This window comes from Portunus trituberculatus, chromosome 10, assembly GCF_017591435.1.
Source record: "Portunus trituberculatus isolate SZX2019 chromosome 10, ASM1759143v1, whole genome shotgun sequence".
Lineage (NCBI taxonomy): Eukaryota > Metazoa > Arthropoda > Malacostraca > Decapoda > Portunidae > Portunus > Portunus trituberculatus.
In genome coordinates this window covers 12034898-12060963 of record NC_059264.1, presented here as the reverse complement: position 1 = coordinate 12060963, position 26066 = coordinate 12034898, and the positions used below count along the sequence as shown (strand labels likewise).

General features: G+C 38.6%; 1 protein-coding gene across 1 annotated transcript in view; it reads left to right on the top strand.

The window, feature by feature from the left end:
- The window catches only part of LOC123502104 (zwei Ig domain protein zig-8-like), a 360559-nt gene that overhangs the window by 113476 nt on the left and 221017 nt on the right, over nt 1–26066 (top strand). The window contains exon 2 of the mRNA XM_045251318.1: nt 12941–13016. Coding sequence (XP_045107253.1) covers nt 12959–13016 — 58 coding nt within the window. The 5' untranslated portion in view covers nt 12941–12958. The remainder of the gene's footprint in view (nt 1–12940; nt 13017–26066) is intronic.

Here is a 26066-nt window from a genome sequence, read left to right as displayed (position 1 = left end):
AATAAACCCCAAGCAGTGACAATGAGAGTAATCTTGGCAGTCACCTTAAGTCACCTCGCATGACCACCACGTCCATGCAATGAGAGTCCATCACGCCTCCACAGCGATAAGCATTGAGGAATAGGACATATACAATACCTTACACGTGCTGGTCGAGGCTGGCTGGGTATGTGGATAGGAGAATGAAGGGACAGGCTAAAGGGGTATGACAGACTGGTAGAGAGAAAGAAGGCAAGTAGAAGGACAGTGGAGGGAATAAGAATGGCGGGAATGGGAAGACGGGACGAACTGAGATAGAATAAAAAGGTGAAATGAAAAAAAAGAGCAAGGAAAGGAAGAAATATAATCAGAAGAGTTGGACTGGGCAGAAGGGACCAATTGAGATGCATTAGATGGGTGGACTGGATACGTAAAGTGACCGTAAAGGAGAAAAGATGGGTGGCAGGAATAAATAGAATGAATAAATAGTTAACTGACAGAATGAATGGGTGAGGCTGGAATGGACAAGTAGAATGAATTGAAATACAATGAATGAGGAGAATGGATTTAGTGAGTGGAATAGAGAATGGGAACAGTACGAATAAAAACAAAGAATACTTAGATCTAAAAAAAAAAAAGAAGAATGAAAGGAAGGGAAGAATTGGCATAAAGAGTAGAAATAGAAGGAAGATCAGATAAAAAAAACTTAGAATCAATGGACAGAATAGAAGCAAAGATGGAGGAGTATAGAGAAGGACAAACTATTTATTCCTTAAACATAATATCTCAAGCTTTCTGGTTTTATCCTGGCTACTGATTCTAAGAACTTTGCTCATGTCCCCTTTGTTATAACCACTACACCACTTAATTCTTCTATCAGGTCCACCCTTACTCAAGTCTACTAAGGCTACCACAGTATCTTGTCTTTGGACTGTTACTGTATCCTACCTTTCCTTGTTTTAGTGTTATTTCCAGTGTGGTTGTGGCATTTAAGAAACATTAACCCAAGTGGATACCCTTTCTAACCTAAAACTGTGGACAAAATCTTCCACCCTCAAGCCGCGTGTTCCCACTGTACCAAGAGGGGCTATAAAATGCATATGTAGACAGAATAAACCCCCTCATGAAATAGATATGCGCACTGATTACAAGTAAGTAAAACAGATGAGCAGAATTAATGGACGGACAGGAGAGGGAAAAGACCGAGGACGACCACAGGAAGGGAGAGTCACGCATGTAACTCATCAGCCTTCATTAAGGATCACTTACTGGTCAGGAAAGCTAACTTTTTCCTCCAGGGTCCGCAATCTCAAAAGTTTCACCTTCTATATTTTCAACAGACTCTAGTGGAGGTCTTTGGGCTTATCAAGGGTGACTTTCGTGATTCTCGTCTTAGTTAATCAAGGGTCTTACATCATACCGGCGGAATGTGATTGCTATGTTACGGCATCACGAATCGAAGAAGTCAATCAGTCATTTGTGTTCTTCAAAATGGTGTTTCATTGGAGACTAAGAGAACAAGCAGTCAGAAATTATGAAATGCTGATGTTTTTCAGTACATTTTGTTGATGACTTTGCGTTAAGATATGTTAATTGTTAGATCAAATTACGTCTCATTTTGGTGAAATGTGAGACAGACAGGTAAATGATAGACATACTTACATAAAAATATAGACAGAGACAGATGATAGCGAAAAAGGAAAAAAATAATAAAGAAAAAGGACAAACAATACAAACAAACAAGACAAACAAACAAGACAAACAAGACTAACAAAAAAAGAAAATTAAGGAAAAACAGTAAACGAAAAACAAGACAAAGAGAGAAAGACAGACAGACAGACAGATAAACAGACAGGAGACAGATAGATAGATAGCGGAAAAAAGGAACAAAGAAACAAATAAACAAAAAAGACAATTAAGGAGAAACACTAAACGAAAAACAAGACAAAGACAGACAGAAAGACAGACAGACAGACAGACAGACCCGTCTTGATAATGTAGACGCAATCAGATCTAAAGGTAAAAAATCACAAACCTTTCACACGCCACTCACTCTATTATGCTCCTGCCTAAGAAGAACTAACTTAATTTATTTTTCCTCGCCTTTTTGTACGTGATAAGGAGTCCGGCCAATATAGAGAGAAATCGTTCGTTCAGAGGAAAAGAAACATTTAGCAACTCCTCTCCTCTTACTTTACGGTGGACTAAGGTGTGTTGATGCTATTCTATTTCCCATTGAGTTATTTGGGGTTTAAATGTAGTTGGTCAGTTTGGAGAGCTTTTATTCACTGTAGTTTTAAGAGGTGTCAGTATTGGCGGATCAACATTAATCGATAAGAATGTCGTGGGCAGAGAGAAACGGAGTGGAACCTTCCTGTCAAGGCCTCATTCAGCGTAATAGCCAGTGCACAGAAGGAGGCAAGACAAGAAAACTTGATTAGATACCGATAAGTAAGCAGAAACAACACTTACGAAACGATACAGTGCATTCCCACGAAACACTACCATGATATAGTATACAAACATGCAGTAAATCACACGCAGTAAACGGTACTTCAATAAAATAATGATTCTCACTTACAAATACATGTTGTACTGTATAATTTCTAGTTATTTATCTTCTTATTGGGAGAGTTATAATGTTTAAGGATGATAAAACTTTTTCCTTTATTTTCTGTGAGTGAGGAGAATGTTGCTCAAAATTAATAGAAAACCTAAACAAGTGAAAAGAAATCGTTCGCCAGTGAAAACATTTAGAAACTCAATTTCCCTCTTACGAAAATAATATCAGCATTACTTTATTTCCGTAAGTGATAAGAACACTTGGCATGGACTAGACGAAATTATGATAAAAAAATGTTCCTTCATTATTTACCAGCCAGAGTGATACATGAACATGGGCGACACGACGCGACCGACAAAGTGAGAGACTGTCTTTTCTCGTAAGTGACAGGGAAGCTGGACAAGAACCACACAAGATAAAACACTCACAGGAAATGTTCACTCGACCTTTACCAGCCTAGACGGGATTTTTGTTTTCCACAAGTGATGTGAATATTCGACAAAAACTACAATTAAAAAGAAACAGACACACACACACACACACACACACACACACACACACACACACACACACACACACACACACACACACACACACTCCTTCAACCTTTAACAACCCAAATGAAACATGAACTTCGGCATACAAAGCGAAAAAAAATCACATTAACTATCTCTTTTTAACCAAATGGCTTATACAAGTAATGGCAATAAATAGGAGGAAAAAAATCTTTTAAACCTTTAACAGCTAGACAGGAACACGAACATGGGCAAGCAAAGTAAAATAAATAAAAACACAACTAAACAACTACCCTTGACTTTAAACTATCTGAAACAAAAACAAGATATAAGAAAAAGGTAACAGAAATTAATAAAAAAAAGAGAAAACACTCATCCATTACTAACCAGAGCGGGACATGAGCCTCAGAAGTCCAGAGGCAAACAGCCACATCCCCACTGCCTTAGCGAGCGAGCGGCCGGGTGAGGCATAAGCGTCCAGCGGAATTAATACAGAGACAGGGCGACACTTCCATCATGAGCAATGAATAAGACGAGTCATTACACATGGGAAAGCGGTGCATATTCAGTGAAGGTGCATAATTTACCTGTGAGGGTGCGAAGACTGGGGGAAGAGACCGAGATGTAAAGGTGAAAAGTGAGAGCAAGGGAGTGAGGAGGAATACAAAGGTGAGACAAGCATGGAAGGTAAGGGGTGAAGTAAGGGTGAAGATAAGGAAAGATGAGGTGATGCGAGTGTGTGAGGGAGTGTGACGAGGGACGAGCGACGAACAAAGCCAAGGGTGAGATGTGTGACTTTAGGGTGAGAAACAAGGGTGAGGGTGACAGGTTGAAGAATGAAAACATAGTGTGTGTGAGGGTCGTTGAAGGATAAGGGTGAGAGAGAGAGAGAGAGAGAGAGAGAGAGAGAGAGAGAGAGAGAGAGAGAGAGCAAGGAATCGTCACTTTAGGATGCTCTATTAATTATCTTGAAGAATTGGGAAGATATTTGTGCGTGGGATAAAGACTCTCTCTCTCTCTCTCTCTCTCTCTCTCTCTCTCTCTCTCTCTCTCTCTCTCTCTCTCTCTCTCTCTCTCTCTCTCTCTCTCTCTCTCTCTCTCTCTCTCTCTCTCTCTCTCTCTCTCTCTCTCTCTCCTTTGCTCTTATTAATTCACACACTCCATCACTCTTAACACTCCCTCACAATATCTCACACTTTTTCCTTCACTTACCTCTCCCTTCACCGTTTTCTGTTGACACGGGGACAAGACCACAAGCGAAAAAAAGACGAAGACACAATAACAGTGACAGGGACGAGGAGGGAAGTAAAGGCGAGGATAAAAAACAGAAAAAGAAGCGAGAAAATGATGTCACAGAAAAATGAGGATTAACACGATAACACGAGATATAGACGAGGAGGGAGGCAAGGACGAGGACAGGAAGGACGAAGAGTATGATATGAGATGATGGGAAGAAAATATAGTGGATAGAAGAAACGCGAGGACACAAAAAGACAAGAGAGGAGAAAATGAGGAGTTAGACGAGGATGAAGGACAAAGAGAAGAGGAGGAGGAAAGACGGTAAATAAAGAAGCCTTGAGAACAGCGAGAAAAATAAGAGGACACGAGATAAAAGACAAGGATGAAAGAAAAGGAGGAGGAAAACGAGAACAGAAGCCAGAGAGGAGGATAAGGAAAGAAAGACGAAAGGTAAAGAGCAAGACACGAGGAAGGAGACGGAATAAAAAAAAAAAGAGAATACGAAGAATACAAACCTTAGAACACTATAAGGAAAAAAAAAGACAAAAAAAATGACAATAAGTACTCAACAAAAGACAAGAAGACAGCCATTCATAAAAAACGACAACGACTAGAATAATTTTTCTCCCAAAAGGAGGAGGCCAAACAATAGACATGCGTGGGAAGAGAGAGAAAAAAAATGTGACACCTGATTTTTCCAATAAATTAGGGAATGTCTGTCTGTGTAATGGGACGTTTGAGGAGGTGACGGGATGACTGGCAGAGCTTCCGTCACACCGTCACCCGTCCTGCGCTGACTGACAGACTGACACTGTTGCAAGGAATTCGTTAAAAGTTTCCTTAGTATTTGAGTCAGTAAACAATTAGTTATGATTGGAATGGAGAGAGAGAGAGAGAGAGAGAGAGAGAGAGAGAGAGAGAGAGAGAGAGAGAGAGAGAGAGAGAGAGAGAGAGAGAGAGAGAGAGAGAGAGAGAGAGAGAGATATTCGATGTTATTTTTTGTTCTATGAATGTTACATTATTTATTTAGTGTACACTTGTATTATATTACGAGTTCCGCATTTTCAAATTTCTGATAGACTCTCTCTTGCTCGTGTGTGTGTGTGTGTGTGTGTGTGTGTGTGTGTGTGTGTGTGTGTGTGTGTGTGTGTGGGTGTGACTACTTTCACGTCATATTTTTTTTCAGAAAGCACTGAATCAAAAAGTCAAACGGAATGCAAATGTCACTAACAACTAACGTCCATGAAATTATTCACACGTTTTTTTACTCCCAATTGCCACTATATTTTCAGAAGCGTATTTCAATTATTTATTTTTCACCGAAGCTTTTCATTCACACACAAATTTTAGGGTCAGCGTTACAGTCAATACAGCAATTGGTCAACACTCGTCATGCGTGTAATTCTGAACAGTCCAGTCTCAGGAACAGTTCATAAAATGTTAACATATTATCAAAAATATATTTTAGTTATTAATATTTCATTCAAGCATCTCATTCATAGACAAATGTTTGGTTTAGAATTAAAGTCAAAGCAATTTTTTTTTTATGTTATGGCCTATAGCGCCTATATGCATGTTTGAAGAGTATATGTGGGTAGAGCTGTTGCCCATTAGTGGCGCAGACAGCTTTATTTATAGTGGTATCCATATTAGGGCCCATATCACCACCCAAGCGCATCTTTGGTGTAACCACATAGAACCTGGGCATGGGAATCAGGGTGACAAATGGCATAGCTTCACAGCGGTATGTGGTGGGATTCGAACCTACGCGTGAACGTCTGCCCGATCCCACGCTCACCACCTTACCCACTACGCCACCGCCTCCCTAATACTTGGTAAATAGACGACTCTCACACACACTCATACTTGTAAACAGTGCAGTCTTAGGGGTGACCTTACATTTACATTATGGAAGGAATAGTCACGCCTAAAAGTTTTCAAATACGAGTTATGATAAATAAACGACGTACGAGTACTTTCTAGAGAATGTTTTACTTTTCAACACCTTGAGGGATATTTCCTCATTACAAATTCTCCTTCAACTGCCTTCACGTCTTCTATAGTCCGTTGAAGTAGCGCATTTTTTGATAAATTCTGTCATTAACCCCTTAAGTACCATGACGAGTTTCCATACATATATATTTGGTGATTTTATACAGCTTCAGAAACTCATGTGGCGGATTAAAATAGTTAACACTGTGGGCATTATTCTTCTGATCTCCATAGACTCTTCCTAATGTCAATAATATGGTCTAATCGTATACAGACCTCAAGGTACAAATGTGTCCCAGTACTGAAGGGGTTAATCATACAAGTATTGCTCTTCATAATTTTGTAATTGTATTGTCTGTTTCATTCTTGCGGTATGATAAAGTTTTATATAAAGTTGTTGCTCTTCATGTCCTCCTGTGTTGTGTTATTAGATTAGATTAGATACTCTGCCTTACTATTATTTCTAGAGTAACATTGGCTTCATCGAGAAAGGAGTTTGGTGTGGAATGATATGCTCTTGTGTTTTGTGGTGTGTTGCTGTAGGGATATTGTATTCTATAATGTTGAGTGGTGTTGAGTGGCGTGTTCTGCTATGAAGTGTGACGTGTTGGGTGATAAAAAAAATCTTATTGTGTGGTGTTGTGGCGTGATGTGTATTTTATGGTCAGATGTTGCTTGGTTTTATGACATATTGTGGTGTTGAGCTGTATGAATGTTGTATGAAGAAGTAAGTGTTGTGTGGTGTAATGTGGTATTAAATGGTGTGGTATATCATAGCGTTGACTGATAAAATAAGCGATGTGGTGTGATGTTATGCGGTTCTGTATAGTATGGCGAGATACGGTGTGGTATGATATGATTTAGTATGATATCCCTTATTGCAAAACAGGGCGATGTGGTCCAATAGAGCGTTATGGTGCGTTGGGATCTTGCATATTATTCTTTAGCATTCTGTAGTACTGTTGTGTGTGGTGTATGGTGTTTTCTTTTCACTACAATACAGCACAATACAATACAATACAATACAATACAACACAGCGCTGTGTGTGGTTGTCTTTTGCGGGTATGCCTTCCAGTGTTATAGTGTGTGTGTGTGTGTGTGTGTGTGTGTGTGTGTGTGTGTGTGTGTGTGTGTGTGTGTGTGTGTGTGTGTGTGTGTGTGTGTGTGTGTGTGTGTGTGTGTGTGTGTGTGTGTGTGTGTGTGTGTGTGTGTGTGTGTGTGTGTGTGTGTGTGTGTGTGTGTGTGTGTGTGTGTGTGTGTAATTCACTGTTTGATCTGCTGCAGTCTCTGACGAAACAACCAGACGTTACCCTACGGAACGAGCTCAGAGCTCATTATTTCCGATCTTCGGATAGGCTTGAGACCAGGCACACACCACACACCGGGACAACAAGGTCACAACTCCTCGATTTACATCCCGTACCTACTCACTGCTAGGTGAACAGGGGCTACGCGTGAAAGGAGACACACCCAAATATCTCCACCCGGCCTGGGAATCGAACCCCGGTCATCTGGCTTGTGAAGCCAGCGCTCTAACCACTGTGTGTGTGTGTGTGTGTGTGTGTGTGTGTGTGTGTGTGTGTGTGTGTGTGTGTGTGTGTGTGTGTGTGTGTGTGTGTGTGTTTCATATTTCTTTTAAATGTTAGTTTGTATTCCTTAATCTAATGCTTCCTTGTTTTTTTCTTTCCTGATTTTTTCCCTTAATTATTCACTTTAGATAAGGTAAATCTCTGTTTTAACAATTTTTTTGGTGCGTCATTCATATATTGCAATTTGTATATAAATACGTGTATCTAAAAAAAATCCATCATATTTATTAATAACACTGATATATTACAAGTTTTTTTTTTATGAAATTTTGGCCCATAGGCCTTATCACCTGTATCTGGATTGTATGTAATATCTCCCATTTTTGCGAGCAATAAAAAAAATCTCAATATATTTCTATCTATATATCTTTCTATCTACCTGTGTGTGTGTGTGTGTGTGTGTGTGTGTGTGTGTGTGTGTGTGTGTGTGTGTGTGTGTGTGTGTGTGTCGTTGTGTCGCACTGCTATACACTTTGTTGGCGTGGCGAGCGTTGTGGTTAGCGGTGTATGGTGAGTGGCGAGGGGAGGTGAGGCGTGCACCATGGTCCGCTGCCCAAGCCACGTCCCTCCCCGCGGCCCCACACTCACCAAGGCCAGCCGCCGCACCTCTGCCTGCACCAGTCATGTCTGTCACGTTAGCTCAGTGGCCGCCCATTCCCAGCGTTAGCTTTAGTATTTGTATTTATGTATTTGTGCATGCTAGTGGTCTGTATAACTGTTTGTCTGTCCGTCGGTCTGTCTGTCTCTCTATCTGTTTACCTGTGTTTATTTCTGCATATGTCTGTCTCTATCTATTTATGTTCTGTTTATCTATCCGTCTGTCTATATGTCTATCACCTATTTGTATTTATGTATTTGTGCATGTTAGTGGTCTGTATAACTGTTTGTCTGTCCGTCGGTCTGTCTGTCCCTCTATCTGTTTACCTGTGTTTATTTCTGCAGATGTCTGTCTCTATCTATTTATGTTCTGTTCATCTATTCGCCTGTCTCTATATGTCTATCATCTATCCATCTCTCTCTAGACAAATGTCTCTATTCGTGCATCAATCCAACTATTTATCAATCTGTGTATGTATCTTGTTATTTCTCTGCTATATGTAAAGTATGTATTATCTATCTATTTATCTATCTACTTTGAGTTTTTACGTATGTTTTTATCTACCAACCCACATACCAATCTATCTACCTTTTTGATACGTAGCTGTCTAGCCAAGTCTCCCTCTCTTTACATGTATATACCTTTCTAACTATCTGTATGTTTTTTATACCGTTCTATCTAAAAATTTATGTCTTTCTATCAATCGCTTTGTCTATCGGTCCATCTACCAGTCACTTCATCTTTCAAGCTTAAGAGTCAACTATCTATTAATCTGTCTCCACACACACAAACACACACACACACAAACATACACAGACGAGCAGAGTGGTGATCGCTGATGGCCTTGTGTAACTTTATTAAATTTACCGCGGCGCCGCAACCCGTGTGCTGCCACAGACCTTTTATCCTCTGCAGATCCACGTATGAAAATAGTTTTGTGGCGCAACTGTGTCAACAATACTTTATTTGGACAAGACCCAAAACAAATAGTGGCGACTCTCTTTTCGGACGTGACTCTGCCGTAGCTGGGTGGGGGACGGGGTGGAGCGAGTCAGTTCTGGGTTTACAGCTCACTGCCCTGCATGTTTCCATCCCTCCCTCTGTTAGTCCTGTAAACTTTCGGATCACTACACGATTTGCTGCCCTGGATAGTTTTTGCGGGCTGGTATACTGATAGGTTTGGATGGAAGGGTAAGTTTGGTGTACTGAATCGATCTTCATGTGGGTTATTGATAGATTAGGTTAAGTTACATGCATCCTTAACTTAACCCTTCAGTACTTGGACACATTTTTATCTTGAGATTTGTGTGTGATTAGACCATTTTCTTGACATTAGGATTAGTCTATGGGGGTCAGAAGAATAATTGTCAGAGTCTTCACTATTTTAATCCCCCACATGAGTTTCTGAAGCTGTATAAAGTCACCAAATAGTAAGCAGAAGGTATATGGAAACGCGTCATGGTACTGAAGGGGTTAATGAAAACTTAATTTGTTGGTTATAATGCTATGTACGGTTAAGTTACACAAATCGTATCTAATTTAACATCTATTTTCATGGTTGTTCATGGGTTTCGATAAGTTTGGTTAAGAGGATTTAATAGCATTTTATTTGAAACTTAACAAGGATCACTGAAAGAGTTAGGTTAAGTTAGGTGCCATAAATCTAAATTACTTCAAGGTTACCATACGAATTATATTGATAGGCTGAAACTAACATGATCCATTCTTGTTTAGTCTAACGTATATTAACTCTTCACTCCTACTCGATGCAAACACACAGGAACATCACATCACCAATTCATAGACAGGGATACACGGGAACATCACAACACAATTTCATAGACAGAGATACACGGGAACATCTTAATACCATTTCATAGACAGGGATAGACGGGAACATCACAACACAATTTCATAGACAGAGATACACGGGAACATCTTAATACCATTTCATAGACAGGGATAGACGGGAACATAGACATAGACAGAGATACACGGGAACATCTTAATACCATTTCATAGACAGGGATAGACGGGAACATCACAACACAATTTCATAGACACGGATACACGGAACATCAAAACACCAATTCATAGACATACACAGGAACATCACAACACAATTTCATAGACAGGGATACACGTGCACATCACAACACTCATAGACAGGGATGATAGGTTGAAATGGGTACAGGCATGCTTCATACAGGACCATACCCTATCTTTTTTTTTGCACCTTCCCTGATTTCCTTATTGATCTTCTGTTTTTACAAGGAAATAGGGAAAATGCAAGAAGGCAAGAGAGGAGGAGGAGGAGGAGGAGGAGGAGGAGGAGGAGGAGGAGGAGGAGGAGGAGGAGGAGGAGGAGGAGGAGGAGGAGAATACAAAGGAATACAAAGGAAAGCCAAACAGCAACAGACCTGTTGGTCTTTTCGAGGCTGTTTGGTAACTACTTCTAACTGGCTACAGATAAGAGAGACAGGACAGTACAGGAGAAGGCTCCTCCCCACCCACCACTCCCTCCAGCTTTCGCTGGCATGGAAAATAGCTTGGAAAAGTACCATGCAGTATGGAAAAACTGACATGGAATTTTCACAGGAAAGGATGAAAGGAGATTCTATTTTTCACCCTACGGTGAACTCTACATATCTATCTATAAGAAAAGGAGGAGGAGGAGGAGGAGAAGTACAACGAGAACATAAGAAAAGGAATCACAAGTATAGGTGCCATCCCTCTATGAAACAAACTACATCTCTCCTCCTATCATCATCATTCATAAATTTGCAGGATCTTTTACGTCTCCCTTATGACCCAGCACTGAGAAGCTGATTTGGTGGCAGGGCGTTCTTAGGTCACTGAACCTCGGTGGTGACACGGGCTGGTTCGGTCGCTTCTCTATCAGTCTTGGTTGTGGTAACGCCTTCAGTACCATGACACGTTCTCATAGCCATTATGGTTCCTATTTGGTGATTCTGTACATCTTGAAAAACTTATGTGGGGATTAAAATAGTGAAGACTGTGGCCATTAATCTCCTAACCTCCATAGAACCTTCTTAATGTCACTAAAATCGTGAAATCACAATAAAATCTCAAGGTAGAAATGCGTCCCAGTACTGAAGGAGTTAAGCGAGCAATGTGACCATCGATCAGTCACTTTGAGCCAGACCAGCTTTGTTTGGTTGACACTTCGAGATCGTTAGCAACTCGACAGGCAGCGTAGAGTCTACAGTTTCTCGCCTCACCATCTCCCCTCGTTTAAATGATAGCCTTGAGTCTCTGGCTCCCTGTAATGACGCGTCTGTTGCTATCCCCCACAGCTATTTCCATGGTTACTACTCTTCTCAACTTGTCTGCATGTCTTCCCTTTCCTGGAATTTCGTTCCACAAGACTTCCCACTCGCTCTCACCCCTGCGCTGTCCGTCTCACTGAATCAAAAGTTAACCAGTACCGTCACTCTTTTATCCATCTCACTGGGGAACTCAGCAACTCTCCCTGTTTTCTTTTTTTCTTCTCTTCTTATGTTGTGACGAAATTCAAGAGAAGAGTATTGGGAACATGTCGAGAATTTAATTGGCTTCCGTTTTAGAATAGTTTCCTTCTGGTAACTTTTTTGAGAAAAAATTTGAATACTCCGTCATTTACGAATAGAAAAAAAAAAAGAAATATATTAGAATGACACAACTAATGAACAAGTTCATTAAATGAAAACTTTTGAATTTAGTGATCAGATGATCGCTTCACTAACAATATATATATATATATATATATATATATATATATATATATATATATATATATATATATATATATATATTTTTTTTTTTTTTTTTTCTCTTAGTTTTTGTCTTTTGTTTTGGCTAAGACGGTTCAGCCTGCTTTACTGCAGACACATTCAAATTAAGCCACAAAAGACTGCAGTCAGTCAGTGCAGGTCGGGCAGTTTACGAACAATATGCTGGTGGATGTCTGCCTACACACAGCCGGTGATCACACTCAACAACCACCCTTTATTCAGTCCTAGCCAGTTTCACAAGTTGGAGTTACATATCCTAAACAAACCTTACACTAAGTGAACCTAACCTAACCCAACATTACCACCTCAAAAGTTTATCTGATCTTCCCGCGGCCCAAACCTCGGCGCTAGGGTCTCCTAGAGGCCCGCCCGCTTCCCGCCCAGATAGCATCACCCCCTGCCATCCTGACAGCAATAAAGCGTTCTCAGTTACCAGGAGAGGGAGAGAAGAAAATGTATTCCGAATGTAATCTCACCACCAACGGATCCCACACACACTTTATCACTAAACTTCCTCACTTGAGAACGCAGACTTCGGAAACTTTAATGTAGTCGCTTTACCAAGTTGTGGCGGACTCGGGAAATTACTTGGGATGGAAATACAAAGCTGAGAAGTGTTTTCCGCCTTCCTCGCCCACTCTCTCGCTCAGTCTCACTCTCTCTGTTGCAGGAAGGACCACCGAACACAATGTGCTGGCTACTGCGCCTCCGTCTGCTGCTGCTGCTGCTACTCCTGCGGCTCTCCGGTAAGTGTACTTTCCCTTACTCACGCACCGACCGCAGAAATGCCACAGACACGCATTCTGAAACGGTCCTGAAACTCTTTTCAAAAGTAACTAAGATGATTAGATGATAATTCACAATGTTTCCGCATTAATGATATAAAATCCTTATCAAACTATCACTGCAGTCATGGAAACACCATTAAAAACTCATCGGGCTTCACGAGAACAACTACAGCTACAAGAAAATCATAAAAAAGTACTTAAACTTTAATTAGAGTCTTTTAAACTATCATTATAAGAGCGAACAAAACCCGCAAAACAACACCAGCCATTAGAGTGAGCTTAAAGTTGAGATGAGACGCCGAAATGTTTGAGAATGCTGTCCTAATCCTGGCAGTGAAGTGGAGGGACGGTGGGCGGGTCTTCTGCTTGTGTCTCAGTCTACGCGGCGGCAGGTGAAGTTCTTGCCCATCAGAGCGCGATGCATCACTCAGTCAGTCTTGAGCGCTCGTGATGTGCGGAGGTTGGTGTCTGTAGTTTAGTGTTGACCAACGTGGAGGAAAGGAAATGTTGGGAGTGAGATGTATGGGAAAGTTAAAACTGATTGAGTAGTTTGGTCACGTAAAAAAAAAATAATAAAAAATCTAACCTCAGTAACACGTCATCTTGTAACTCTTGTGTTTGAATTTCGTTAGATTACAGAATTTCTTCCTTATTTCTCTTTGAGTTATGCCTCTTTTTCAGAATGGTTAGATTACATTAAGTTTTTTTCTTTTCTTATGTTTAGTTTGATATATTTTGAGCTGTTTTTTGTTTTTTAGGCTGGGTTAGATTGGGTTAGGTTAGGTCAGTTTAGGTTAGGTTAGGTTAGGTTGGGTTGGGTTAGGTTAGGTCAATTTAGGTTAGGTTAGGTTAGGTTAGGTCAGGTTAGATCAGGTTAGGTTAGGTTAGGTTAGGTTAGGTTAGGTTAGTTTAGGTTAGGTTAGGTTAGGTTAGGTTAGGTTAGGTTAGGTCAGGTTAGATCAGGTTAGGTTAGGTTAGGTCAATTTAGGTTAGGTTAGGTTAGGTTAGGTTCCTTTGATTTGAGTTATTTTCTTAAGGTTATACTTTCCCATTTATAGGCTGTGAAAAGTCTCTCTCTCTCTCTCTCTCTCTCTCTCTCTCTCTCTCTCTCTCTCTCTCTCTCTCTTTAATTCTTACATACAAGTTTTTTCTATTGATTTCCTAATGAGATTCCCATACCGCCGTATTTGTAGTGCCCGTGTACTGCTAATGCACTTTTGCGCTCGAAGGCTTAATGACTTTGTTATTTCAATTCTCGTATGTAAATGTGGCCCATGATAATTGTAATACCTGTTTTTCCTATGGTGCTTCCTATGGTGTAATTTTCCGGGTGGGCTTATAATATTCATCTATTAATTTATCCATCTATCTATTTTGTGGACAATGAAAAACGTCTAGTTGTCCTTCTATCTATCTATCTATCTATCTATCTATCTATATATGCATCTATCTATCTATCTATACACCCTTCCATATATGCATTCTGGAATATTTATCTATCAATTTATCCATCTATCTATATTGTGGACAATGATAAACCTCTAGCTGTCCTTCTATCTATCTATCTATCTATCTATACACCCATCTATCTATGCATTCGTTTATTTTTCTGTGCATCTATCTGTCTGTTTATCTGGCTGTCTGTCTATGGTGGCACAGCACTTCAGACTAGCAAAAAAACACTAATAAATAAGATAAATGATGATTTCACTGTTAACTTACACCGACGCATCAATTTCTACCGTCGCCACTTGTTTTGTATGTAAGGAGTCACTAAAACACTCCAGTTACTCATTTCTCATTTTCTTGCGTCCATTATAACCCCATTGGTCTTTTGTCATCCATTCATTATACCTCCTCCTATTTCTAGTAGCCTAAACCACACACACACACACACACACACACACACACACACACTCTCTCTCTCTCTCTCTCTCTCTCTCTCTCTCTCTCTCTCTCTCTCTCTCTCTCTCTCTCTCTCTCAATAACCATTCTAAGACATCTTTTCTATATTCAAAATGTTATTGCTTAGGTATTGTAAAATATATGTGCATTTTTTCATTTCTTTCTTTCCTATAAATATTTACAAAGCTTCCATACATTGTTTTAGTGTTGTGAATGTTGTATATCGCAGTGGAAGGGTTAATACATTTTAATGAAACAATTAGTCTCTTCTTACTATTCTTGCCTCTGTCTTGCCTTTATTGAAACACTCTTATGCCTCTCCATTACTTACTCTCCACCTATTGTTTTCCCAGGTGAAGCAATACATAGTCATTTCTTGTACCAGTGAAAACAGTCACTTAGTTCTTATTCATTATTTTATTTTCATCCATTTTTACTTCGTTGAAATATGATTCTCCACCTATTGTTTTCTCAGGTGAAGCAATACATACAGTCGCTTAGTTCTTATTCATTATTTTATTTTTATCCATTTTTGCTTTGTTGAAATATTCCCAATCACTCCTTAGTCTCTCCCTTCACGCCTTATATTCTCAAACACCGTCACTCATCCTTTACTTCTCTCTAAACACTTTTTCTTGCTTGCCTGAAACATTTCTATACATTTTTCTTTCGTTTTACCTTTTTTTATTATTATTTATCTTTTTTAATTTTTTCCTTTCACAAGCAATCTATTTCCTTGACTTTTTCTGCTTTGGAATATTACTCACTTCATTCTCCATGCTATTCCTTTTCATTCGTTCTTACTTGCACAAGATACTTTCCTTCATTTCTTCATTTGATATCAATTTGTTCCCCAGAAGCACTCATGTATTTTTAAATCTTACTCATTCTATTTCCTTGACTTTTTCTGCCTTGGAATATTACTCACTTCATTCTACAAGCTATTCATTTTCTACTTGCACAAGATACTTTTCATTCATTCCTTCATTTTATATAAATTTTTCGTTCCCCAGAAACACTCCTGTATCGTGAAATTTTACTCATTCAGAACTCCATGATTTTTTTTTTTTTTCAATATTTCTTTTATTTGCTCAAGTACACTCCACTTTCGTTATCCACAAGCACTTTGTCCATTAGTCTTTCCGTATTTTTTTTTTTTTTTTTTAGAATTCTACCTCTTTCAAACTCAGGTTACTCCCTTTTCAATTACTTCTACTCACTCAAACACTCCCATGCACTCCTTCCTCGTACATCCATTTTGGTCTACTTCATTAATTTCTACATTCATTTTTACGCTTTGCAGTTTTTTTTCCATGTATAGAATTCTACTCCTTCAAACTCTTTATTATTCCCTTTTTCACCTGTTTTACTCCTCCGTCCTCTTATATCCTATTAAACCTTCCCTTTCTACCTCTAACTCTCTCAGTCTTGGAATTTTACTGACACAAAACACCAAGCTATTTTTTACCATCATTCTGTTATTTTCACGTGCCTTGTTCAACTTGCAAAACCACTCCTTGCCGTTCCTTATTCTTGTTGTACCCATCTTGTCCCCCAAACTCATCTTCCACTCTTACCTCACGCGTACCCATAATGTATCTTTGGGAACAGTCACCCTCCATTACTTTGTCCTATTCTCCTCAGTGTGTGCGCTATTTCCATGCGAGTTCAGTTTTTCGAATGAGCTTTTACATGTGGTTCTCTTCATTGTTTCTGCTTCATCTATTCCATTTTGTATTCATCCATGCTTTTCTGTAGTTTATTTTCTGTTTTCGTCTATCTCTTTCTGTTTTCATTTATTCTTCTCTGACTTTTACTAAACATCCATCTATTTTTGTCTCACACTAGCCTTTACTTCCTCTACAACTTTTATTTTTCCATTATTATTTTTCCCCTTTCCTGAACAACTTTCCTGTCATTCTTTATTCGCCCGTTCTCTTTTCTAGTTCTCCTTTACTAGTCAAATGTTATAAAACTGTGTCCTTCGCTACCGTTGATTTTTGTCTCCATAACATGTATTCTTCACTAGTCTTGGATCTATTTCCTCCATCAAAACCTTCCCTTTATTTCTCTACACGCTCGTTCGCTACTAACGCTACCAATTACGAGTATCATATCGGTCATATTTTACTGAAAACTCCGTGTGTGTTTCTCTTCGCCTTTTCTCTCTCTGTGTTATCCCCTTTACTAGGTCGGCAGTCTCATAATATCCTACTGGGAGCTGCCAGCTGTCCAAACATTATACAGGAGATATAGTCTTTACCAGCTGTCGCACAAGAATTTACCGGTTACTCTAACAATTCAAGAACAAAGAACTTTCACCTACTCTCAGTCCACCCCTTTCTACCATATTATCTTACTTAACTCTTAAGAAAACTTACTTTCTACTTCTCCTACTCTATTCTTCTCAATTACACGCTCTTAACCCCTTTAATACAGGAACACATTTTTTACCTTGAGATTTGTGTACGACTAGACCATTTTATTGACGTTAGGAAGGGTCTATGGAGGTCAGAAGATTAATGCCAGCAGTCTTCACTATTTTAATCATCCACATAAGTTTCTCAAGCTGTACAAAATCACCAAATAGTAGGTAGAATGAATATGGAAACGCATTATGGTACTGGAGGGGTTAAAGTATAGTAACAAAATTAGTGTATGATATGAAACTCTGCCAAACTATGAGCATCAGCCAATGCTCCTTTACTAATATACCCGGAGAATTATGTAACACGGAGTCTCAAATCCATTGTAATCCTCCCTCATTTGTCCTGTTCTCCTATCTGTCTCTCTAATCCCTTCAGTACCAGGACGCGTTTTCATATTCATTCTGCTTACTATTTGATGACTTTACACATCTTCAGAAACTCATGTGGGGATTGAAATAGTGGAGAGTCTGCCTTATTAATCATCTGACTTGTATTGACCCTTCCTAACGTAAATAAAATCGTCTAATAAAACCAAGAATTCATGATAAAAATGCGTCCCAGTACCATAGGGGTTAAACACGCCTCCTCATCCCTAATGCAAGACATCAGTCCCGGCCAGTCCCACGCTGACGGGAACAAGCGTTTTACCAGCCAGCTTTTGTAACACATTTTATCATTTTCCAACAAGTTCCTTTACATTTGACTATTTTTTTCCGTCATCAAAGTCCTTATGTTTCCTTTTTTCATTAATTTTTTTTTCTTATTTATACCATATGGGCTTTTCACGGGAATTTATGGGCTAAAGGGGATACTTTTCAGGGTATCTCCTATCTCAAAGCCCACCCGCTAACAAACCGTTGCCCTGAGTGAGGAAGCCCAATCTGCACTCAGACCGTTTTTAGTAAGCCACCTTTGCATCATCACCATTATTTCAACCTTATCAAGAAGCATTTCACTAGCCAACTGTTTGCTTTTCTCCACATTATCGGTACCTCACCTGACTCCAGTGACATCTTAAAAAGTACCGCTAAAGGCTTACTGATGACCTCCTTACAGTCCTTTAGAATCCTTGGCTATACATCATCAGGTCCTGGTGACTTGAATTTCTTTAGTTTATCTATCTCCTAAATAGTACCTTTTCTTCCCCATCTCTCCAAATGTGAACCTCTTTTTCTTGTTTTCCTCGACACACTTTTGCCATACGATAACAAAGACAATGATTTCACATCCAAACCATTGTGACACTCAGATTGCACAAAAATTATTTAGAATTACACCATGTCAATAAAAGTAATTCCTCTTAACACAGTCCTCTTCTATTCTTCCTCCTCTTCTCTTCTCTCCCTTCCTTACTTTCCTCTCTCCTCCTCCTCGTTTTCCTCCATACTTCTTCTCTCTCTCTCTCTCTCTTCTCTCCGTTCTTCTTCTTCTTCTTCTTCTTCTTCTTCTTCTTCTTCTTCTTCTTCTTCTTCTTCTTCTTCTTCTTCTTCTTCTTCTTCTTCTTCTTCTTCTTCTTCTTCTTCTTCTTCTTCCTCCTCCTCCTCCTCCTCCTCCTCCTCCTCCTCCTCCTCCTCCTCCTCCTCCTCCTCCTCCTCCTCTCTCTCTCTCCCTTCCTTACTTTTCTCTCTCCTTCTCCTCGTTTTCCTCCATATCTCTTTCCTCTCTTCTCTCCATTCTTCTTCTTCCTCCTCCTCATAACATCATCCTTTTCTCTTTTCTTCTACTTCATTAACAGTAATCGTCACTTTTTTTCCTTAAGTAGGCCATCACGAACCCCCAACACCCCCCCCTTCACTATTACGTCGATTACAGCCTGTTCATCTACAGCTACTATAACACTTTCTTAACATGATAATTTTCCTCTCTTCTATTTCTTTCATCGTCAGTTTTATTGTTTTGAAGCCATCAATTGTGACATGCGAGCTTTTTATATTTGTTTTGTTTTTCTAACTTCAAATATCCTCGTGTTTTTTTTTTCATTATTCATTTGGTTTATCTATATTTTTTTATCTTATTCGTTTATTGGTATTTATTCATTTTCTGTTTGTTATTATCAGTTACTATTATTATTCTCATTTATTTTGTTTTGTTTTCCTTTTTTTTTTCCTTTTTGTACAAGCCACTACCAGCTGTCGCCACTTACACTAACAAGGACAAGCATTTCCTTTCCCAGCTATCACAAATATAACACATTCTTTTTTTCCCAGTTACTAACACGGTACAATTTTTTTTCTCTCACTTTTTCATTACAGTTTTTCTTTATATACATTTGTTTCAGCTGACAACCCAGTGGCCGCCTTTCTCGAACTAACAACTCCCACAGTTACTAACACAATACAGTTTTTTTTTTCTCTCACATTTTCATTACAATTTTTCTTTATACACATTTGTTTCAGTTGACTACCTAAGGCCGTCTTTCTCGAACTAACAAGTACAGGCATTTTATATCATAACAATCATAATTTTTTTTTTTTCAGCAGTGGTTCCTTGCACGAGTCTCTTTTTATCCTTACTCTTATTCATATCGTCAACGTTATTATCTTTTCTTTGACGACTAAAGACGCTGTTTTTATCCTAACATGAGCGAACATTCACGTTCAGTTATGTTTTTATTTCTTTATCCGGTTATTTCTACACATTCTTCTTTTCATCATCAGATTTTTCTCTCTCTCTCTCTCTCTCTCTCTCTCTCTCTCTCTCTCTCTCTCTCTCTCTCTCTCTCTCTCTCTCTCTCTCTCTCTCTCTCTCTCTCTCTCTCTGTGTGTGTGTGTGTGTGTGTGTGTGTGTGTGTGTGTGTGTGTGTGTGTGTGTGTGTGTGTGTGTGTGTGTGTGTTTCTTATTCATATTTATGCAAGCAGCAACATCAGTCTATCTAAACAAGAACAAGCTTTTCACTTTCCAATTTCCACATACTTCTCACTTTAGTCATTCCGAAAACGAGGCTTTTTTTTTTTGTTGTTGTTGTCTTTTAGTTTAGTTTTTTCATCACAATATGTCTTCGTCTTTCCTTCTCGACAAGCAATTAATCTTTCAAGCTTTTTTTCCCTTTCATTATTCCTAACACGTATATCTTTTCTCCTTCCTCATCAAAAGTTCGCTTGCCATAACATTTTAGTCTATTATTCTTGTTATTATTTTTTTTTATATAATTCACCAGCAGAAGCAGCACACTCCAGTCTCTCACAAACAAGATGAATTATTGTACCTCAAAGAATCTATGATATATTCTTTTCTTCTCTCACCACTTTTTAATACGTTAGTCTTTTCTTCGTAAAAAATAATGTCATCACTCTTTGCCTCTCTCTCTTGTCTATAAGAACAAGCATTTAACCCCTTCAATACTGGGACACATTTTTACCTTGAGATTTGTGTACAATTAGACCATTTTGTTGACATTAGGAGAGGTCTAAGGAGGTCAGAAGATTAATTTCCCCATATGAGTTTCTGAAGCTGTATAAAATCACCAAATAGTAAGCAGAATGAATAGGGAAACGCGTCATGGTACTCAAGGGGTTAACCTCAGAACTATGAAATAAATACCACTTTTCTCCACACGGCCGTTCTTAATTCAAGCCAAAAATCTCCATGCAGGGTTTTTTTCTTTTCATTTATTCTTTTTAACGAGCCAGCGAGTTTTGTCAGTCTCTCGCTAGAAAGAACAAACACTTCACCTTCAAACATCAATACCACATTCATTTTCCCTTCATGGATCCTAACATATTTGTCTTTTCTTCATCAAAAAATCATGTCCTTTTATTCCTATTTACTTAGCTCTTTCACTGCTATTTGGCACACTTTTCCTTAATCACTAAGTACTCTGAGATATTTCTTGTTATTCGGCCACCTCCAAACACTACACTAGCTAGAAATTGTTGCATATCGCAGGAAAAAAGGTGATGTAAGCAAGGCCGCTACTCACTCACGCCACTTCACGCTGCCATGTAGGTATATTCTTTTCTTCCCCCTACTATTGCTAACATGAGCTTCTATTTCTTCATCAAAATAACTAATGATTATTTTCTTTTCTAGTAAATCACCAGGTTCTCTAATTTTTACGCTTGTTTCACCCCTTTAGATTATTAAAATACCTTGGTTTTTCTTAGCCTTTTCCAGCACGATATAGTTTTACTTTCTTCTGTTTCGTCTTCAAATATATTTTCACATTTATACAACTATTCTATTCATTTACTGTTACTTTTCTAAATAACCGCGAAGGACATGCATTTCATATCCCAACTTTTATATACTATTTATGTTTTCTTTCTGTGGCTATTCATGACTCGAGACTTTATCATTTTTAATTTTTTTACACAGCCAGCATAATCCGTTACTCTCCCGCTAGCAAGAACAAACATTTCATCTCCCAACTATCATATATATAACAAACCTTTCCCTCTTCCCTTCTTCTTTTGTTGATTTATATCTTGACATGAGCCACAGCGCCACCACTCCGCCACTAACAAGAGCAGCCCTTCACCTGGCTACGGCGCTGCTCAGGTGTGTGGAGGCGCCATTACGGGTCGGCCCTCACTTGCCCTTCTTCAGGAGTTCTCATTTCCGCGTAAGAGCTTCCCACGCCTTCCTGTCTCCTCCCTCACCGCTGCCTGTCTCGCCGCCCGCCCCTCTCAGAACACCTTGCCTACTCACGGCTTTATACTTCAATCCCTGGCTCGTATTTTGAAATATTTTGGACACTTTGGTGATATTTCAACAGGGAGTTTATGTCGTCGATGGGTGAAGCTAATGTACAGCTTTCTTTTTCCTTTTATTTTTCCTCAATTATTTTATTTATTTTTTTATTTTTTTGGAAGAGAATGTTTCAAGTCTGTATTTTTCAAGACTCGTAATGTTGATTCGTCGGATTCTCATTGTTCTCTCTCTCTCTCTCTCTCTCTCTCACACACACTGACTACGTATAAATCTTGTTGAATTACTAATACACTTCGGGATTTACACTCCAATCCCTGACTTGTCTTGAAACGATTTAGATGAGCATCATTAATCTGTATTTTTCTGGAAGTTTTTTCTTATTTTGAACGTGTTGAATAAGTGTTAAGCTACTAATACTTACAGATATATACTCCAATTCCTGAGGGGTATTCTGGAACTAACTTGACACTCACAAAGGACAGTTTTAAAGGTGGTAAGAATTGTTTAGTGGTATTTTCATGTGTGTTTCTCCTACTGAAAGGGTGGAATGGTTGGTAAATTGCTACTTCAGTCACAGAAGTAGTCTTAGGCCCTTCAACTCCATGACGAGTTTTCATATTTATTTGGCTTACTATTTTTTCACGGGAATTTTGGGGCTAAAGGGGGTACTTTTTGGGGTACCTCTTGCCGTTGCCCAGAGTGAGGAAGCCCAACCTACACTCGGACCGTGGACAGGATTCGAACCCGTGTGCTTGGAGACCCCTCGGACCCCAAAGCACGCATGGTTCCACTGTACCACGGCGGCCCCTAGAATACTGATTTGGCGATTTTACACAGTTTCTAAAACTTATTTAGGGATTAAAATAGAGAAGACTTTAGCCATTAATCTTCTGACCTCCATAGACCCTTCCTAATGTAAATAAAATCTAATTACACAAAAAAATTAATGACATAACCGCGTTTCGATACTGAAGAGGTTAAAATCTCAAAATTACCACAAGTTGAAAAAATAAATAAATAAGGGTCGTTTATTCAAATGATTAGGTAGAAACCGATGCCACAAACATGGAAGTAATAGCAATAGTAAGAGAGAAATGCCTCAGCTGAATGCCCTTTAGAGCTTTTACGACTTCCTCTACAGTTCATCAAAAGGACTTCTACCTACACATGATGATGAACACTGAACTATCTATCACTGAAATCATAAAAAAAAAAAACGTCCGTGGATATAACTGAAAATCATAGTAACGTTCATGACAAACATTTAAAAGGTAATCAAGATAGAGCATTGAAACGTTTGGGAATTAGCTTTCTCTCTCTCTCTCTCTCTCTCTCTCTCTCTCTCTCTCTCTCTCTCTCTCTCTCTCTCTCTCTCTCTCTCTCTCTCTCTCTCTCTCTCTCTCTCTCTCTCTCTCTCTCTCTCTCTCTCTCTCTCTCTCTCTTTGACAATACATTATATCTAGCAGACAACTAAATATGTTCTCTCGTCGTGAAGCAAGCTTTCTTAACGCCTGACAATAGGTATACACACAGTACTTGAACAAAATAGACTAACTCCTCTCTCTCTCTCTCTCTCTCTCTCTCTCTCTCTCTCTCTTTCTCTCAGAGGCCCACACATTGTTTAGTCCCGCGTCCCAGCACTTCCTGAGCCTCCTCGGTGCAGAAGACACGCCGCCGAGCCATTCACCTCCCAGTCACAACCACTCACCCTCACAAACACTACCAGCCTCTCCCTTGCTCAGAAATGCAGTGCAGGTTATCTTGCCTTACTTACGTGTGGGAATGTACGAGTGATAGTAAATGGCTCTTGACATTGCCACGTAAGCTGAGTGTGTTATGGAAATTACGAGTTAACTGTTGAAAATATTCGTATGGATATTGATTTTGTGTTAGGGAGTTTAAGTGAGGTAGATAAAATGAACGATATGATAAGGATGATAATAATAGAAATAATGATAATAATAATAATAATAATAATAATAATAATAATAATAATAATAATAATAATAATAATAATAATAATACGGATGGAGACTGGTTTTATATTAGGAATTTTAAGTGAACTAAATAAATTGAATGATATGATAAGGACAATAATAATAATAATAATAATAATAATAATAATAATAATAATAATAATAATAATAATAATACATTTGACAAGATACAATAGAAGTAATTACAAAAAAAAGATATAAAAAAAGATTGTGTGGGAATATTTAATTGAGCATCACTTTAAATTCTCTACCTGACTTTTTCTTCCTTTATTTTTCCTCAAGTCTCGTCAAATCCAACTGAACATCATTTTAAATTCTCTACCTGATTTTTTCTTTTATTTTTTCTTCCAGTGTGGTAATATGCAACTCAACTTGACTTTTAATCCTTTATTTGACTTTTTATCCTTCATTTTTCCTTCCAGTGTGGTAAAATCCAACTGAGCATCCATTTTAATCCTCTACCTGATTTTTTTTTTCCAGTGAGATAATATTCAATTGAGCATCCATTTTAATTTTGTACCTGATTTTTTATTTATTTTTCCAGTGCGATAATATTCAATTGAGCATCCCTTTTAATCCTCTACCTAATTTTTCCTTTTTTTTCCAGTGTGGTAATATTCAATTTAACATTAACTTTTAATTCCCTACACGATTTTTTTTTTTTTCATCCAGTGTGATAATATTCAATTGAACATTCCTTTTAATCGTCTACCTGATTTTTTTTTTATTTATATTTTCATTCCAGTGTGGTAATATTCAATTTAACATCACTTTTAATTCTATACACGATATATTTATTCATTTTTTTCTTCCCGTGCGATAATAATCAATTGAGCATCCCTTTTAATCCTCTACCTGATTTTTTTATTTACCTTTCCAGTGACTTAGATCGCTTCAGTGTTGGTGTGTCAAGACAAGACATCTACGGAGCTAAACTCGACATCCCACTTCGGTTTTATTTTTCATTTAATCATTTTCTTTCGACCCAACAATTTAACAGATTCTTCCTTTCAATTTTTTTTCACTTCTACGTACGTAAAATATATAAGAAAAAGAAAGAAAACAATGCACATTATCTCTATTTCTTGCTCAAACGTATAATTTTCGATCTTACTCTAGCATCTTTCGTGTTTCTTCGTCACCATTTCGCCAACAAGAAGTCGTTAAGAATGTCACCTCTTTGCCAACTGCTCAATTTCTTTTCCTCTTCCTTCCCGTCCCACTCCTCTTACTTATTATTCTCCTTATTCTCTTACTCCTTCTCCTTCTCCTCCTCCTCCTCCTCCTCCTACTGCTATTATTCCTCTTGGTACTCCTCTACATCCTCCTCAACATCCTCCTCCTTCTCCTCCTCCTCCTCCTCCTCCTCCTCCTTTAGACCAAAATACTCTGATAACTTTCTCCCCGGACACTTCCAAGCATCATTTTCCTGAGTTACTTTATTCTATTCGATTTCTTCTTATGCCAGATGAAAATGTAATCTTTATCACGTATAAGCAAGGATGTCTCCCTTCTCATAATTTTTTTTTCCATGCAGATATTCTAATACTTTGTTCCTGCAGTTCTTTTTTTTTACCATAATTCCTCGTAGCAGTATTCATTTGTGTTTTTCTATTTTCGTGATCAAATGTTTTTTATTTGACTAAGCAAATGTTCAAAATACTCTTCTCAGTCTTTTGTCTTCATGTATGTTATAGATTCTACTTGATTTTCTCAGATTTTTTTTGTTATATCTCCAAAAAAATCTCAACACATCACTTCCATTTCATCTTACAAATATATGGCCATCTTTTTTTCTTCATTTTTTTTAACTGGGCAGGCAAATCTTCCTGTTCCTTCTCCTTCCTCCTCCTCCTCCTCCTCCTCCTCCTCCTCCTCCTCCTCCTCCTCCTCCTCCTCCTCCTTTTATGCCTAAACATTTTAACACCTTTTGAAACGTTCACTTCTAAACCAAGTCTGTGTCATTAGTGTATGTGTGTGTGTGTGTGTGTGTGTGTGTGTGTGTGTGTGTGTGTGTGTGTGTGTGT